Source organism: Carlito syrichta, unplaced genomic scaffold (assembly GCF_000164805.1).
Source record: "Carlito syrichta isolate Samal-C Ts95f unplaced genomic scaffold, Tarsius_syrichta-2.0.1 Scaffold304603, whole genome shotgun sequence".
In the NCBI taxonomy this organism is placed as follows: Eukaryota; Metazoa; Chordata; class Mammalia; order Primates; family Tarsiidae; genus Carlito; species Carlito syrichta.
In genome coordinates this window covers 50108-64088 of record NW_007248699.1, presented here as the reverse complement: position 1 = coordinate 64088, position 13981 = coordinate 50108, and the positions used below count along the sequence as shown (strand labels likewise).

The window sequence follows — 13981 nt, the reverse complement described above, 5'->3', positions numbered from 1 at the left end:
CACTGTCCACCAGGCTTTATTGGGTTGTACCAGAGAGACTGACAGCAGCCAGAGAGGCACAGAACTGAGGACGGAGTCTGTGAGGAGAGTGATGAAGCTGGCAGGAGTGGGGCAGGCATGTCTTCCTGGAGCCAGGCACTGGGTGGTGGGATGTGCCGCAGGGGTACCCACTTGGGAGGTGGCATGGTCTGCACCCAGAGAAGGAAAGGGGGTGCCCCCCAGGGCACTGGTCCCTACAGTCCTCTCCTCTGCGTCTCCCACCAAAGCTGGGTGGGCAGGCAGTATGGCCTCCAGCCCAGGTGGTTGGGGGTAAACTGGGTCTGAGGGAGCTTCCCAGGGCAGGATAGGGGAGTGGCAGTTGGAACGCAGTGGCTGAAAGCACACAGGAGCGGCATGTCTTGGGTGGCAGTTGTCCTCTGTTCATCCTGCCTGTTGGGATACTCCACGGTGCTGGACACCCTTTCTGAGAAGCTTAGCAGGAAGGGGGCTGAGCGCCCGCTGCAAAACAAACATCTTACAAGAAAGGGGGGAGCCAGAGTCCTCACCCACCCTTCCAGGGCCAGGCTGGTTAGAGAGGGTGGCATTGCAGCTTTGTTAGGAATCATGTGACCAAAACTCTAAGATGCAGAAGCAGAGCAGGGTGAGGGCTGGCCAGCGTGCAGGACTCTCCCACCTGTCCTCCTTTAGGTCAGAAGTTGCCGTCATTCTCTCCCAAGGGCTGTGCCTTCTGCTGCCTCCTGGCCTCCAGAAAAGCTAGTTCCTTGGCTTCCTTCTTCTGGTTTCGGGCCTCATATTCCAGCCTAGGGGCCGGTCCAGGGTGAGCTGAGTGAGGATGTCGACATGGAAGGTCCCACATGCTCCCTGATCCCAGGGCCATCTCACCTGTTCTTGATGATCCTTTGGACGATGAGGTCTGTGGTCAGATCACTTCCACTGTCAATCTGACAGAAGATGCCTCTTCTTTTGGGCTCCTGAAAGCCAGGAGAGGAGGGAGGAGACGAGGGTCCCTCTTGCACCCGAGGGAAGCTGGCATCTGCGGTCCCCAACCTGCCCCTTTATCCCATGAAGCAACCAGAGCAGCAAGGGTCACTATGCCCACTTCCCAGACAGGTAAGGTGAAAGTGTTTACATGGCTGAAAAGTACCAAGTGGCAGCCCTGTGCCCAGCAGGGGCTAGCATGACCCACCTGGTATGGATCAGAGCCATCTCTGTCAGGCATAATTTCTGTCTTCCCGTGACATACCAGGTCCACCTAGAGAAGGAGTGGAGGTCAGGAACCCTCCCCAGAGAGGCAGCGGCTGCTGTCCACAGCCCAGCACAGGTTCTGAATTGGGGGAGCTGGCCCTGCCCCATCCTCTACCCAGATTCTTCCCTGGAGCCCACAGCAGAGCCATGTGCCCCATCCATGTGAGCCTTACCTTGAAGTGACTCAGGAGTTCTGCCGTGACCGAGTATGGGGCCCCAATCACCACTTCCGACACATACTGTGGGAACAGTAGACAGAAGAGTTTGCTTGATCCCTGCTCCTGGCAAGTCAGGGCTAGAGGGTGCCGAGTGTCTGCCCCTGATTTGGGGCTGAAGCTGCCGGTAAGCAGGTGGGGGTGGAGGTGAGAAGGAGCAGTACCTGGGAAAAGCCACCCCCTGCTTTACCATAAAGGTGAGAAGGTGCAGCTGCCCACCTCTGCTTTACCATGAGAGGGGTGGGTGCTGCAGAACTGGGATGCTGGGTGGGCTGTGTCAGAGACCCGAGCCGCCCTGTCCTGGCTCAGGTAGGTCCTTGTGGGGAGACATTGGGTTATGCCTCCTTCTGGGCTGGTTCCCAATCTACACTCACCCGGCATGCCAGCACACTCAGGGTCCGCTCGTGCAGGTTCATGATGGGGTAGTTCTTGCCCTTGTAGTGATTAACCTCCTAGGGCCAGAGCAGGGCAGCTCAGCACACTTGCTCCCGCCCCACTGTCCTTGGAGAAAGGAGTTGGGAAAGGTACTGCCCTCACAAGGATACCAGGACAGGACAGCTCTAGACCCCAGAAGCCCATACTCCCCCAAGAGGTCTCCTTTGCCTTCACCAGACACTTGAAGCCTCACTGTCCCAGAGACCACCTGTGTCTGACACCAACCCTGGACCTTTTGAGGGCCCATCAGTCGCCCAGGGGGCTGAGGAGCAGACAGACACCAGGCAATGACCTGATCAAAATGCAACCCAGCGATGATGTAGGGCCTGTCTGCCAGCCCATGCACTTTCTCCAGGAAGTCCACATGCCCGATATCTGTGCTTGGGTTAAGGAGCGACAACACAGTCAGGAAGACCTGAGGCACTCAGGCTCTGGCCTCCAGATGGCTCATGCCCACCGGCCTTGCAACCATTCTCCCTGAGGGCGGTCTCTCTGCACCTCAGCCCAGGTTGATCACCCTGGAGTCAAGTGAGGCCCTGGGTCCCGCCCTACACAGATGGATGGGAGCAGCGGGGCCCAGAGGATACGGAACAGGTCGAAGGCACCAGCCACATAGATGACTGTCTCCCCAGGCTGAGGTTCTTTCCCAGAAGCAAACTGGATGATCTTCTGGGATGTCTGCAGAAACTGGGACACCCCTGTCCAGGGATTCCGCCCCCCAGGGCACTGCAAGCCAAGAGAGAGTGTGGTCAGTGGCAGAGGCTCCCGGGTGCTGTCCACGCCTGGCCCCCACCCCAGGGCTGCTCTCTTGGGCCTGCAGCTGCCCTGGGAGTCACGGGTGTGGGATAGTAGGAGCAGATGCCGGGGTGCTCCAGGCCAGGACTCTAAACCCCTGACTGTAGCCTGCCAGCAACTCTACAGTGCCTCAGGCAGGGGCAGGGGACAGGGAATGGGCAGGGCATACTCCACCAGGCCAGGTGGGTCGGACTGTGGCGCCACCCACAGCCACAGCAGGCACCACCTCAGCCCAGCCACTGATCACTGGAAGGAGGTGCAGAGCATAGTGGCCGGTGGGCACAGCCCTTGGGGAGGACTGCACTCTGAGGCCACCATCTGGTCACCTGGGAGGAGCCTTCTGAGAAAAGTGTGTCCCCGGTAGGTGTCGTGTGAGGGGGCTACAAAGGGAGAGAGGGCCAAGCCACTGGGTTAGAGGCCTCCTGTCCACAGGCAGCCCTTGCTCCTCCTCCAAGCGGTGGCAGCTGTGACTCGCCAACCAGCATCACCTCACCTCCTGCCTGCCCTCCCTTCTGGCATCTGCCAGCCAGCTGAGTCTGATGGTCTGCACCTGGCCAGTGCCAGGAATGAGGGAGGAGGGCAGAAGGTGAGGCTCTGGGATAACCTCTCCTCAAGGGTTCGCCAGGGAGGGTGGGTGGAAAGTCCTATGGGAGTCTAGTCAGCTGCGTGCCACCCAGGGTCACCAGTATGGGCTACACTCACCCTGCCAAAACTGTCTGCATACTCCCGGTACTCGGAGGACATCTCCTGCATGGAAGGATAGAGCGGGGCTGAGGAGCTTTGCCCTCCAGACATGGCCAACCCCAGGACCAGGCAGGCCGCCCTCCTGGAATCCACACAGGGGACGGGTGGGAGCTGGGGGCAGAATGCCCCTGAGGCCTCTTCCTTCCCTGCAGTATCCAGGACCTTGGGGTCATAGGGATTTTGCCCGACTCACCTGGCTGCTATGATGGGCCTTAGTCACCAGCAGCATGCGGCCCACAAGATCTGTGGTGGACACTCCCTGGGTGCGCTTGCACTCTCTAGGGGACAGAAAAGGGTTGGGAGGTCCTGTCCTGGGACACATTCACAAGGCTCCACCTCCAGCTAACACCACTCAAAGGACCCTTGCAACCCTGCTCTTGGCAATTCCCATGGTTACCCACAGACTGGCATCCCCTCCTTGCTCTTGGCCACAATAGAAAACACAGACCAGAGGAAGGCTTTCATCCTCGAAGGGGATGACAGGAGTACAGAACAAAGAATCTCACTAAGCTCCAGGTATGTAATGTTGGAAGAGGTCAGGCCCTGGTGGTGGCGGCTCTGCCCCATCCTGCCATCTTGCTCCTGGTCTCCCTTACATGTCCAGGTCCTGCCCCACTGTGTATTCTGCCAAGCAAATTCCAGGTTGTGCCATTCCATGCAAGAGCCACCAGTCACATAGTTCTACGTGTTATAGCTAATTATAATAAATAGCCAGCACCCCGGCATCGGCTGCATCTTCAGTGCTCAACAGCTGCCCAGGGCTTGTGACTGCTGTGTCCACAGCATGATCTAGAGTGTGGCCACCCTTGCAAAGCTCTGTCTCTGGAGCCCTGGGGCCATGGGCCTGGGTCACCACACAGTGAGGACCACCAGGTCACCCCCACAACAGGCACCTCCCTCACTCTTGTTCCCAGTCCTGGCAGCAAGGAACTTGTGCTGCAGGCCCAGATGCTCCCCTGGTGAGCTACAGGAAACCACAAAAACAGAGACGGTAGGGCACCCTGTGCCTGGTTCCTTGAATGGAGGGACTTACCTGTACCTCCCAGCTTGCTTCACCTCTTCATAGGTGTCCTGGCCATCCACAGTCAGGGTGATGTCATCTAAGAGATGACACGCACACAAGGACAAGGATTGGTAACCCAAAACTATAAAGGCCTTCGGTGCCCAGGACCCTCTCGTTTCCCAGCCTGCCCTAGAACACGTGTACACATTTCCAGGGAGGGACCCAGAGGTTCCTCAGATCCTCCAAAGGCTTGAGGGCCTCCTATCTTTGGGTGTCCCACCAGGTCTGGTCCTGAGCCCACACGGCATCTCCAGGCCCCTGGGTCCCAGCCCCTGCTACTCACTGCCATGAACACAGAAGTCGCAGTTGTACTTATTCAGGGTCTCCAGGGTGGTGACGTAGGGAGCGGCGGGCACCACCTCATCCACCCACTTGATGGCTTGCACCATCTTGTACCTCTCCTCCTGAGTGAACACCGGGGGCCCCTTGTGCTTGGAAATCTCCTCTAGGGCCAAAGAAAAGGACAAAGAAAACAAGATGGGTGACCCCAGCTCACTCAGCCCCTTCTGTAGGAGTGCCTTCCCAACACTGTGCTGTAACCACAGGGCAGAAGCACATCTATGTGGCTGTTGCCCTGCCTTCTGTAGCCCAGCACAGGTGCCCAGGGTGTTTGCTGGAAACTGGATGACTCTCTCCCCTGAGAGTCTCGGGCAAAGTCAAGCATCCTTCTGATGAGCAGGTGTTCAGTTCCTGAGGGCTTGGGAGCCAGGTTGGGAGTGGTGGGGAGTGGGGACCCCGTTCTCTAGCTCAAGATAGCATACGCAGACAGGAAAGGCGTGGGGCCGGGGCTGGGTCAAGCCTGCTCTGCCCACTCCCAGGGTTCTGCAGGATTTCAGTCAACAGACTTGAACACTAAGTAGGCTGTGGGGGCAGTGGGTGGGTAAGGTGGTCCCCACCTTACCATCAGTGTGCACACCCACGATGAGGTAGTCACCCATGGCCCGCGCCTGGCGCAGTTGGTTTGAGTGGCCGTAATGCACCATGTCATAGCTGTGGAGACAGAGTGGTTGGTTCCTATGCTGTGGAGACTATGTGGCCCTTTGGGTTATAGGCACAGCTTTACTCCTTGAGGACTCCTTCAGAAGTCCTGAGAAACTGCTCCTGGAAACTGTTCCCAGATCCAGCCAAGCATGGGCTTTTGAGAGGTGTAGGTGCTCATCTCTCTATACCATGGGTTCTTGTACCTAAGGGTGGGACCCCTAAGCCAGATCTGGCAAGGGTGGTGGACCCAGGGACCACAAGACCTGCTGGGTGCACAAAAAAGACTAATTCACTGGAAGCTGTAGAGTCACATACCCCACACTGTAGATCGCATTCTGCCCTTGTCCTCCCCGTTTACCAGACAAACTGCTGTAGGCAGAGTCATTCCAAACTTTAAACCGACATTAATTCTAGGAGCAGGTTGGATTCTAAACCACCCTAAGACAAGTGGACAGTTGCTGGGGCCAACTCAAAACAAAAATTCAACCAGAGAACAATGACCTGGGAATCACTGGCCTCGAAAATCCTGCTTGCTCCTCCCCCATGGCCTCTGAAACTCAGTAAGGCTTAGTTCACTGGGTGAATAACCACTTCCTTGTCACCGGGTCCCAGGATATTTATCCTCAAATTCCAGTCTGGTTACAAGTGAACTTTCAAGCCTGAGGCTACACAGCACCCTTCCAGGGACAGCCTCATGTGTGGCTGGGCCCTGCTTCTGCTCTGATTCCTTGCAGTAGTTTCCATCCCCTCAAGAGTGGAAGAAGCAGTCTTTGCTTCTCCAGGGAGTGGTGTGACCCAGGTGGTCCTGGCAGCCCCATTTGGTGTACAGAGCTGTTCTATTCATGCTCCTTACTGCTCCCAGCATGACTACCTGCAACCCCTGCCACAATACATGGGGCCCTAGAAGCAATCAAGGTAATGTATGACTGGCCCATGTAACTACTGGACAGGCTGAGGGCAGGAGAGTCAGAGGCTGGGCCAAGAGGAGCACAGAATGGAATGGGTGTGGTGCTAGGTCCAGTCACAATAGCCTATAGCGCACTGGGAGCAAGGGCCGGGCCAGGTCAAGGTCAGAGTCCACTGACACGAAGGCACGTTCCTTCTTCCCAAAGTGACTCAGACACAGAGAAGGACAAGGCTCTGTTTGCTATCCTTGAAAGGGCTAACTAGATAGCAGTTCTTTTCCCGCTTCCATGGAGTAAAGGCAAATGAAAACCTCAAAGATGGCAAACTCTCAGTAAAGGTCATCTTCCTTTTGCTTGTTCACAACCCCAAACTTTTCTCAAAACAATACTCTCTGACTCTTCAGAGAAGGCGTCGGCATTCTAGCCCTGCTATGGAGGACCCAGGAGCCCGCGAGCTCGAAGGCCCTTGACAAGAAAGGTAGTGTCCCTGTCCACCTGCAGGGAAGCTCGGCGGACGCCAGGAAACATCTCTGGACTGGCGCTGAACAAGATGGTCTCTGGTGGTTACGGAGAATCAAGGGAGGGCATCGCCCGAGATCTCGTGGCGACTGCTGCACTGACCTGGACGGCGTGGCCGGGCTGGGCCTCTGCCACGAGCAGAGACGCTTGAGGCAGGGCGTGAGACCCTGCAGCCTGACCCCCTGGCGGGTGCACCCGCGGCCCCGCCAGCCCCGGCTCGAATCTGGCAGGGGACACCACCCAGGTCGCGGGACCGGTCCCTGGGCAACGGCCCGCGCGGCGCCCCGGAAGGAAACCGACCCCGGAGTTCCCGGCCCGCCAGCCGACCCCGCGCTCACCAGCCATCGCACCACACCCGTACGGCGCGGCTGCCCTCTAGGCCCGGCCGTTCGGCGCCACCCGCTGCCCCTCTCCCGTTCCGGATCATGGCCCAGCAGCTGCGAACCCGCCAGCCCGACAGCCACCGGAGACTCCGAGCGCCGCCGCCTGCCCCGCCCCGCGCACGCGCCGCCGCCGTCACGCGGGCCTCACCCTCCAAGGGCGACCAATGGCGTGCTCTGCTCGAAAAGAGCCCCGCCCCAACCGGAGAAACCCCGCCCCGTCACCCTAGGCCCCGCCCGCTCACTCCTCCTAGCACTGCCGGTGGCGTACGACGGTAGTCGAGCCCCGTCCTCGTCATCGGAGGCCCCGCCCCTCCACCCACACCTGGCCTCTCCGCTTGGCCCACACGCAGCCTAGGGCCAGTGTCCCGTGGGGAGCGATATAACAGTGCTTTCTTCGTTAACCTTCACGGGCCACCGTTCCAAGGGAGTCTGAAGCCAGGAGTGCGTTGGTGGGCTTGGCAGGCCACGCAGTGACACCAGAAGACAGCGCAGAGACGTTTAATAGGAATAAAAAGGTCTGCATAGAGCCAAGGCTCAGAACCACCTCTCTGCTGCATCCAAAACAGAAAAAGGTTTCTATAAAGTTAACACTTTTTAGTAAGAAGTAGTAGAAATAGAGTGAGGCCCTGAGACTAGCCTGGTGAGCAAGGTAAGGCAGCCATAGACTTCCTCTCTGTCGGCCAGGGCTGAAATCACCCAGGTTCTGTTTTCACAGAAAGGTGTCACTGCCACCTCTTCATATAGAGGCCGGACGGGCAGGTGTCCTCGATGGTCAATTCTGTATCAATCAGGGGACAACCACAGCAGTGCAAGGGCGCTTCCCACAAGGACAAATGGCTAAAAATGTCACCGTGAAAATGTCATCCTCAAAGATTTCTCATAGATCCCATGGGGGCAACGCAACTTTCCCGGTGACACTGGCCCCTGAATCAGAGTTCTGGCCATCTACAAAGTGCTAATTGTTCTTCATCGAACACCAGGTTATGTCACTTTCTTCCTTTTTGTGCGTTTTGTGCAGCCCCTGCCAAACCAGCCCCCTAAAATAGGGGCTGAGCTAAGTGCAGCACCCCGGTCCCCAGGCAGGGCCTCTTCTCTGCTTCTGCACAGTGACTTCCGATTGTGGCTGCCTTCTTCGCCAGCACGCAGAGGAGTTGCCAGGGAGAAGATGGGATCCTGCCACCTACCAAAAAGGGAAAGCTGCATCAGGCAAGCAGGGGAGCCTCTCAGGGTCACAACCCGCCCCAGCACGGGAAAGCTGTCTGAGGTCTCCCTTTCTTCCCATTCCCTTCCCTCCCATGTCTTAATGTAGCTGGGCTCTGGTTGGTAGTAGTTCCATTGTTACCAGGCTACAGCACAGCTGCAGGAGAGACAATCTTTGGGTGATAACTCAAAGGTCAGCACCCACACTAGCTTGGTCTCCTCTGAACTCCGTGTCCTCGTCCACCACTGAGCAGTGTGCACACGCAGGGTGGAGCAGCAGTGGCCCCAGGAGCGCATCCAACTCCAGGGAGGAGTCAATGGCAACTCTGGGCCCCACCTTCCTCTCGTATGGCCAGGGGGCAGGTGGACCAGACCCTCTCCCCCTTCCCAGCTGACTAGGGAGGCACGGCCTACAGACGACACTGTGAAGAAACCATGTGTCTGACTGAGATGTAGAACCACAGATCATAAACTTAAGATACAGATAAGCACTGATAAAGAAAATGAGCTAAGTTAATGTAAAAAAAAAAAAAATACAGTACACAATAGGCCCACATTACAGAACACCACAAACATAACATACAAGAATTGCCAGGCCCAGAAGGTGAAGGGATCCTTAATTTCTTGAACCCTTTGATTAAAAGAAGTTATTGATTTCCCCTATAAGACCCTGAAAATTCACAGAGAAAGAGAGTGTAAACTTTTTACTCAATACATACACCAAGTCTAAATTATCACAATTCTGTATTAAGGTACAGTTAGGTTAAGCTTCCCCAAAATATATGCCAACTCCCAAAAAACAAGCACTGAGATTCTGTCTGACCAGAGTTGCTGAATTCATATCCCTTCAAGACAACTCCCACCAGGCTCATCTGAGAGAATAATTAGAAACCTCAAGCAGAAATGCACTGGCAGAGTCCCTCTCCCACAGGGATTCTGTGTGTCACATCAGCCAGGGCAGGAGTGTGCACACACAGGGCCTTGACCAACCATCAAGGTCAGGCCCTCTGGAGACCACCACACTTCAGTCACACTTCAGACATCACTGGGAACACCTCAGAGCCTCCTCTACTATCAGCTCACAAGAGAAGACAGACAAGGCCCACCACACAGAGGAGCAGGGAAGCAGGGGTGTGCAGCTGGGCCAACTCACCTGCTGTATAGGGGGATCTCCAGGCCCAGCTCATCCATGAGGAGCCGCATGACATCATCGCACTTTCCATGCAGCTTCAGGGCAGCCCAGTCATCCTTCGGGGTCCACTAAGGACAGGGAAAGGCAAGTAAGGATAATACCCCAATACTTCCCAGTGGCCTGTCAGCCTTGACCCCTATGGGCTGAGTCAGTGCTCCCCAAGTGCCCACTGGGGCCCATATCAGATCCCCAAGGTGCACTGGGTGTGTGACATGTTTCTGGGTACCTGAGTTACCTGCAAGTTCACAATGTAGAGCTTGGGCCGCCGGCTAGGGGGCTTGGTCATGCACCAGAGGCGTGGATACTTCTTCAGAACCTGTGGAAATAGACAGACAGAGCACACATACAGGGAACAAAAGCTATTGAAAGTTGGGTCCAACTTGGAGCTGGGCAGCTTTGGGCAGGCAGGACTAGTAATGTGCTCACTGTGCTCAATCCCAGTGTCATGAACGCATACCTTCAGACTGGATCCTAAACATAGGATCGTGTCTGCTTTGCTGGCAGCCTCAGTCGCCGCCTCCCAGTTCAGAGGCTGCCCCAACGTCCCCCTCTCCCCAAAGTGCACAATGGTGTCCCGGAGCTGGGTCCCACACTTGTGGCAAGTGCGGCCTGTCTGGTGTCTGTGGAGGGCAGTGCGCTCTGTCACATCGAACACCCGCACATACTCCCTGTTGGGAACGCAGGAGGTGCAGACCTGAGGACAAGAGGGCACAGTAAGTGGGACCCGCCTGCCTACCCAGGCCCAGGGTCCCTAGAGGACTGCTCACTTCAATGTACATGTTCCCGTGGAGCTCTGAGATGGCTGTGCGAGGCAGCCCACTCCTCAGGTGGAGCCCATCACAGTTCTGAGACACCACATGCTGCACCTGGAAGACAGGACACAGGTGGCAGGTAGCACCTGGGATGGAGATGCAGCGCCTGATAGCAGTGAGGCCGTTCTAAGTCCAGCCCAGCTGAAAAACCAAGATAAAGGGCAACTCCAACCCTCAGAAAGCCTCAGATGGTGAAACAGCAGGCCCAACCACCAGGACTTAGGAGGGTCTATGATAGGGAGCGGCTAGTCTTCACACCAGCCCTCACACACTAGAAGCAGAAAGGGCAAGTATTTGCACTGTCCCTGCAAGGCTGAGGAATGGCTCGGGGGTTTGGGAAGGGCCATTCTGTCCCAAATCTATGCCTTCTTGGGCCGTATGTTTCAGGTCCCTGAGGACCCAGGTAGATTCTACCATCCCCCCATGCCCTGCCTGGTTGAAGGCGTTCAGCAGAGATTCTCCAGAGATTGCCTATGAGCCTCCCTGTGACTAGCATGACTTCTGAGGTCCACAGGAAAATAGGAGAGAAGCATGAGGAGAAGGGCTAACAGCAGCCCTGAGCCTGGGTGGGATGACCTAGAGGGAGGGCTACTCTTTTCTCCTGGAGAGGAAGCATAGGAGTATCAAACCAGGAGTCTAAACCATTTGATAGGTGCTCCTCATGGGGCCAATGGGCAGGCAGAGATAGGATGCAACTGCCCACCTGGGCACCAAGGTGGTGCTCCAGGTCCCATGCCTGGACCTGGGAGAGTATGCTGGCCACCTAGGCTCTTACCAGTTTCTGCTCGTGCAAACGGGCGATGCTCATGTGAGTGAGGGTTGGCTCGGCCTCACTTAGATCAGTAGCACTGCTGGGCAGAAGAAAATGTGGAGGTGAGGAGAGCTGCAAGCTCAGGCCCACATGTCCCTGCTCAACCTACATTGGGAGGCTGAGATGGCCTACTTACCTGACACTTCTCCCTTTCTGAAGCAGTGTCCACACTCCATTAGGACCCCGGTAATCTGGGATAGAGGCTGCCTGCATGTTGAGAAAAATGGTAAGCCCAATAAAAAGGCACCACTGTAGGGACTGGCACTCCTCCAAAAACAAGGAGTTAGTGTTTCTCCTGCTACATTCCAGGCTGGCCCAAATTGGCTTGTATTCATTCCACAGGCTGACCTGTCTGATCCCAAATGGATATACCTCAATTCAGTTCCTTCCTTTACCCCACTTTCCCTTCCTACCTGGTCTACCTCATCCCTCTCCTCCGGGAGCCTCTCTGGCAATGGGTACAAAGTTGGGCTCTGTGGCCTCACATCCTCCACACTGAAGGGGAGGACTGATCAAGTCCATCTGTGTCACCAGGGCCTAGCCCAGTGCTCAAATGTTTAGCAAATGGTGCACTCCTATGTGAGAGTACCCATTTGTCTAAATTCTTACATCCTGATGCTCTGAGTAGTTCCTGTTCGGTCTAAACAAAGATAGAATAACCTCTCCAGATGAGATAAACATCTAACTTGCCAAGTTTTCAATCCAGTGAAAGAAATTGGTCCCGAGGGAAACAAACAAAAAACAGAAGACATGCCAGGATCAAGGTGTCCCTTGTTCCATTCTGGGGAAGCCCTCTCTTCACACTGCTGCCTAAACTCAGAAAAATGACCACTGTGAGCCATGATTCTGAGCTTCATATTCATGAGGAGACAAACAGTAAGCTCAGATCAAGTCGAGGAACTGCATGTGCTTTCAATTGCCAGTGGAAGCTCTGTAAGAGGTAATGCTACTGTTGTTACATAATTGCATGACTGGATTTTCACATGTGGCTGTGGAGGGAGAAAACCCAAATGCTAGGGCTCCAGATACTTGAGTTAGAGCAGTAAACTCACCTTACACATTTTGCTGTGGAGCCTCTGCTGTTATCTTTGCTTGGATTGCCTTATTCCCACCTTCATCTGTAAATCTTACCCATCCTTCAAGGCCCAACTCAATGCCACCACCCACAAAAAGCAAACCCAGACAGCTTTCCCAGCTCCAAGACCACACAGTGTATCTAGATCTTGGTTATAATGATGTAGCACAGCCAGCTTTACATTATGGTTACTTGCTTATGTGCCTGATTACTGTCACCTAGTGCTTCCTAAGGAAGAAATCACTTAATGTTCAGCTCTGCTGGGCCTACACGTGCCGCCTAATACTCCACACTTGTTCATCGGATTGGATGGAAGTCCTGCTAGTCACACTTTCAAAGCTAAGAATGTCTCACAGCCCAGGATACCTTCTCAGTGAAACTTCTCTCTTTTTCTTTTTTTTTGGGTTGGAGTCTCACTCTGTCGCCCAGACTAGAGTGCAGTGGCCGCTCCCGGTCACCGCAGCCTCGACCTGCTGGGCTCCGGCAAGCCTTCCGCCTCAGCCTTCCAAGTAGCTGGAACTACAGGCGCGTGCTACCATGCCCGGCTAATTTTTGACTTATTGTAGAGATGAGGTCTCACCAAGTTGCCCGGGCGGGTCTCGAACCCACGGGCTCAGGCAATCCACTCACCTCAGCCTCCCAAAGGTGCGGGATTACAGGCTGAGCCACCGAGCTATTCCGACTCTTACTGTCTCACATTCTATTTATCATCCTTCCACGTGGAGAGAACACAATGGATGAGGTATCAGGTGATAGTTTTGGGCTTAGCTCTGCCCACACAACCTGGGGGTCCCTGCAAGCAGTCAGCTGCAATACCCCATATGTATCTCTACACCTTTTTTGTCTTTAGTTGGCTATAACATAGAGATTATTTTGCGGGGGGGGGGGCGTAGGAGTTTCATTCTGTCGCCCAGGCTGGAGTGCAGTGGCACACTCATGGCCATTGCAGCCTTGACCTGCTGGGCTCAGGCGAGCCTTTGCTCTCAGTCTTCCAAGTAGCTGGAACCACAGGCGCGCACCACCACACCCGGATAATTTTTTTGATTTATTGTGGAGACAAGATCTCACCAAGTCTCTCAGGTTTGTCTTGAACCCCCGAGCTCAGGAAATCCTCTCGCCTCTGTCTCTCAAAATCCTGGGATTACTGGTGTGAGCCATCGTGTCCGGCTAAAGTGTTAATCTTAACTAAATTTTACAATGAGTCGTTTCGTGTGTCTCTAAGACAGGCAAAAATCTCTGAGCTCCTTTCAAGGCGAGCTTTTTGCAATTAAGTAGTTACTCAACTTGGAGCACGTCCTCCACTCTAGGCTCAGTCTTCCAGAAGGGGGCGCCCCACGCCCGCCCCTGGGCCAGCAGTCCCGGCGGCCCGGGTTTCCCCAACTCTTGAGGAGGTGCGGGTGGGCTTGGAGCCGACCCCGGGGGCAAGGCCGTCCACGCCTCCCTCCCTACCGTACTGATCCCCGCGCCTGTGTAGACGACCAAGTATTTGGCGTTCCGGACGGCGCCGGCCAGCTCCCGGACTTTCCTCCGTAGTTCCTCCGGGTCATCGCACACCTGCCGGGACGCCGAGGCTGGTGGTCATCGCACCCCCGTCCGCCGCCCCCAC

At 55.6% G+C, this 13981-nt stretch overlaps 2 protein-coding genes across 2 annotated transcripts in view; both read right to left on the bottom strand.

Moving 5' to 3' along the window:
- PCYT2 (phosphate cytidylyltransferase 2, ethanolamine) lies at nucleotides 1-7445 on the bottom strand. The gene is made up of 15 exons (XM_021713573.1): nucleotides 7241-7445; nucleotides 5399-5487; nucleotides 4781-4942; nucleotides 4468-4534; nucleotides 3628-3712; nucleotides 3393-3437; nucleotides 3017-3070; nucleotides 2483-2621; nucleotides 2188-2270; nucleotides 1835-1912; nucleotides 1419-1484; nucleotides 1187-1252; nucleotides 883-971; nucleotides 674-800; nucleotides 1-498 (listed from the first exon to the last, which is right to left on the bottom strand). The coding sequence occupies exons 1-14, from the start codon at nucleotides 7327-7329 to the stop codon at nucleotides 689-691; spliced, it is 1224 nt and encodes a 407-aa protein (XP_021569248.1). The 5' UTR covers nucleotides 7330-7445; the 3' UTR covers nucleotides 1-498; nucleotides 674-688.
- A 322-nt stretch (nucleotides 7446-7767) lies between these two features.
- The window catches only part of SIRT7 (sirtuin 7), a 6393-nt gene continuing 179 nt past the window's right edge, over nucleotides 7768-13981 (bottom strand). Inside the window, exons 2-9 of the mRNA XM_021713575.1 lie at nucleotides 13825-13946; nucleotides 11437-11507; nucleotides 11265-11337; nucleotides 10445-10543; nucleotides 10135-10371; nucleotides 9913-9993; nucleotides 9639-9745; nucleotides 7768-8465 (exon numbers count right to left, since the gene is read on the bottom strand). Coding sequence (XP_021569250.1) covers nucleotides 8267-8465; nucleotides 9639-9745; nucleotides 9913-9993; nucleotides 10135-10371; nucleotides 10445-10543; nucleotides 11265-11337; nucleotides 11437-11507; nucleotides 13825-13946 — 989 coding nt within the window. The 3' untranslated portion in view covers nucleotides 7768-8266. The remainder of the gene's footprint in view (nucleotides 8466-9638; nucleotides 9746-9912; nucleotides 9994-10134; nucleotides 10372-10444; nucleotides 10544-11264; nucleotides 11338-11436; nucleotides 11508-13824; nucleotides 13947-13981) is intronic.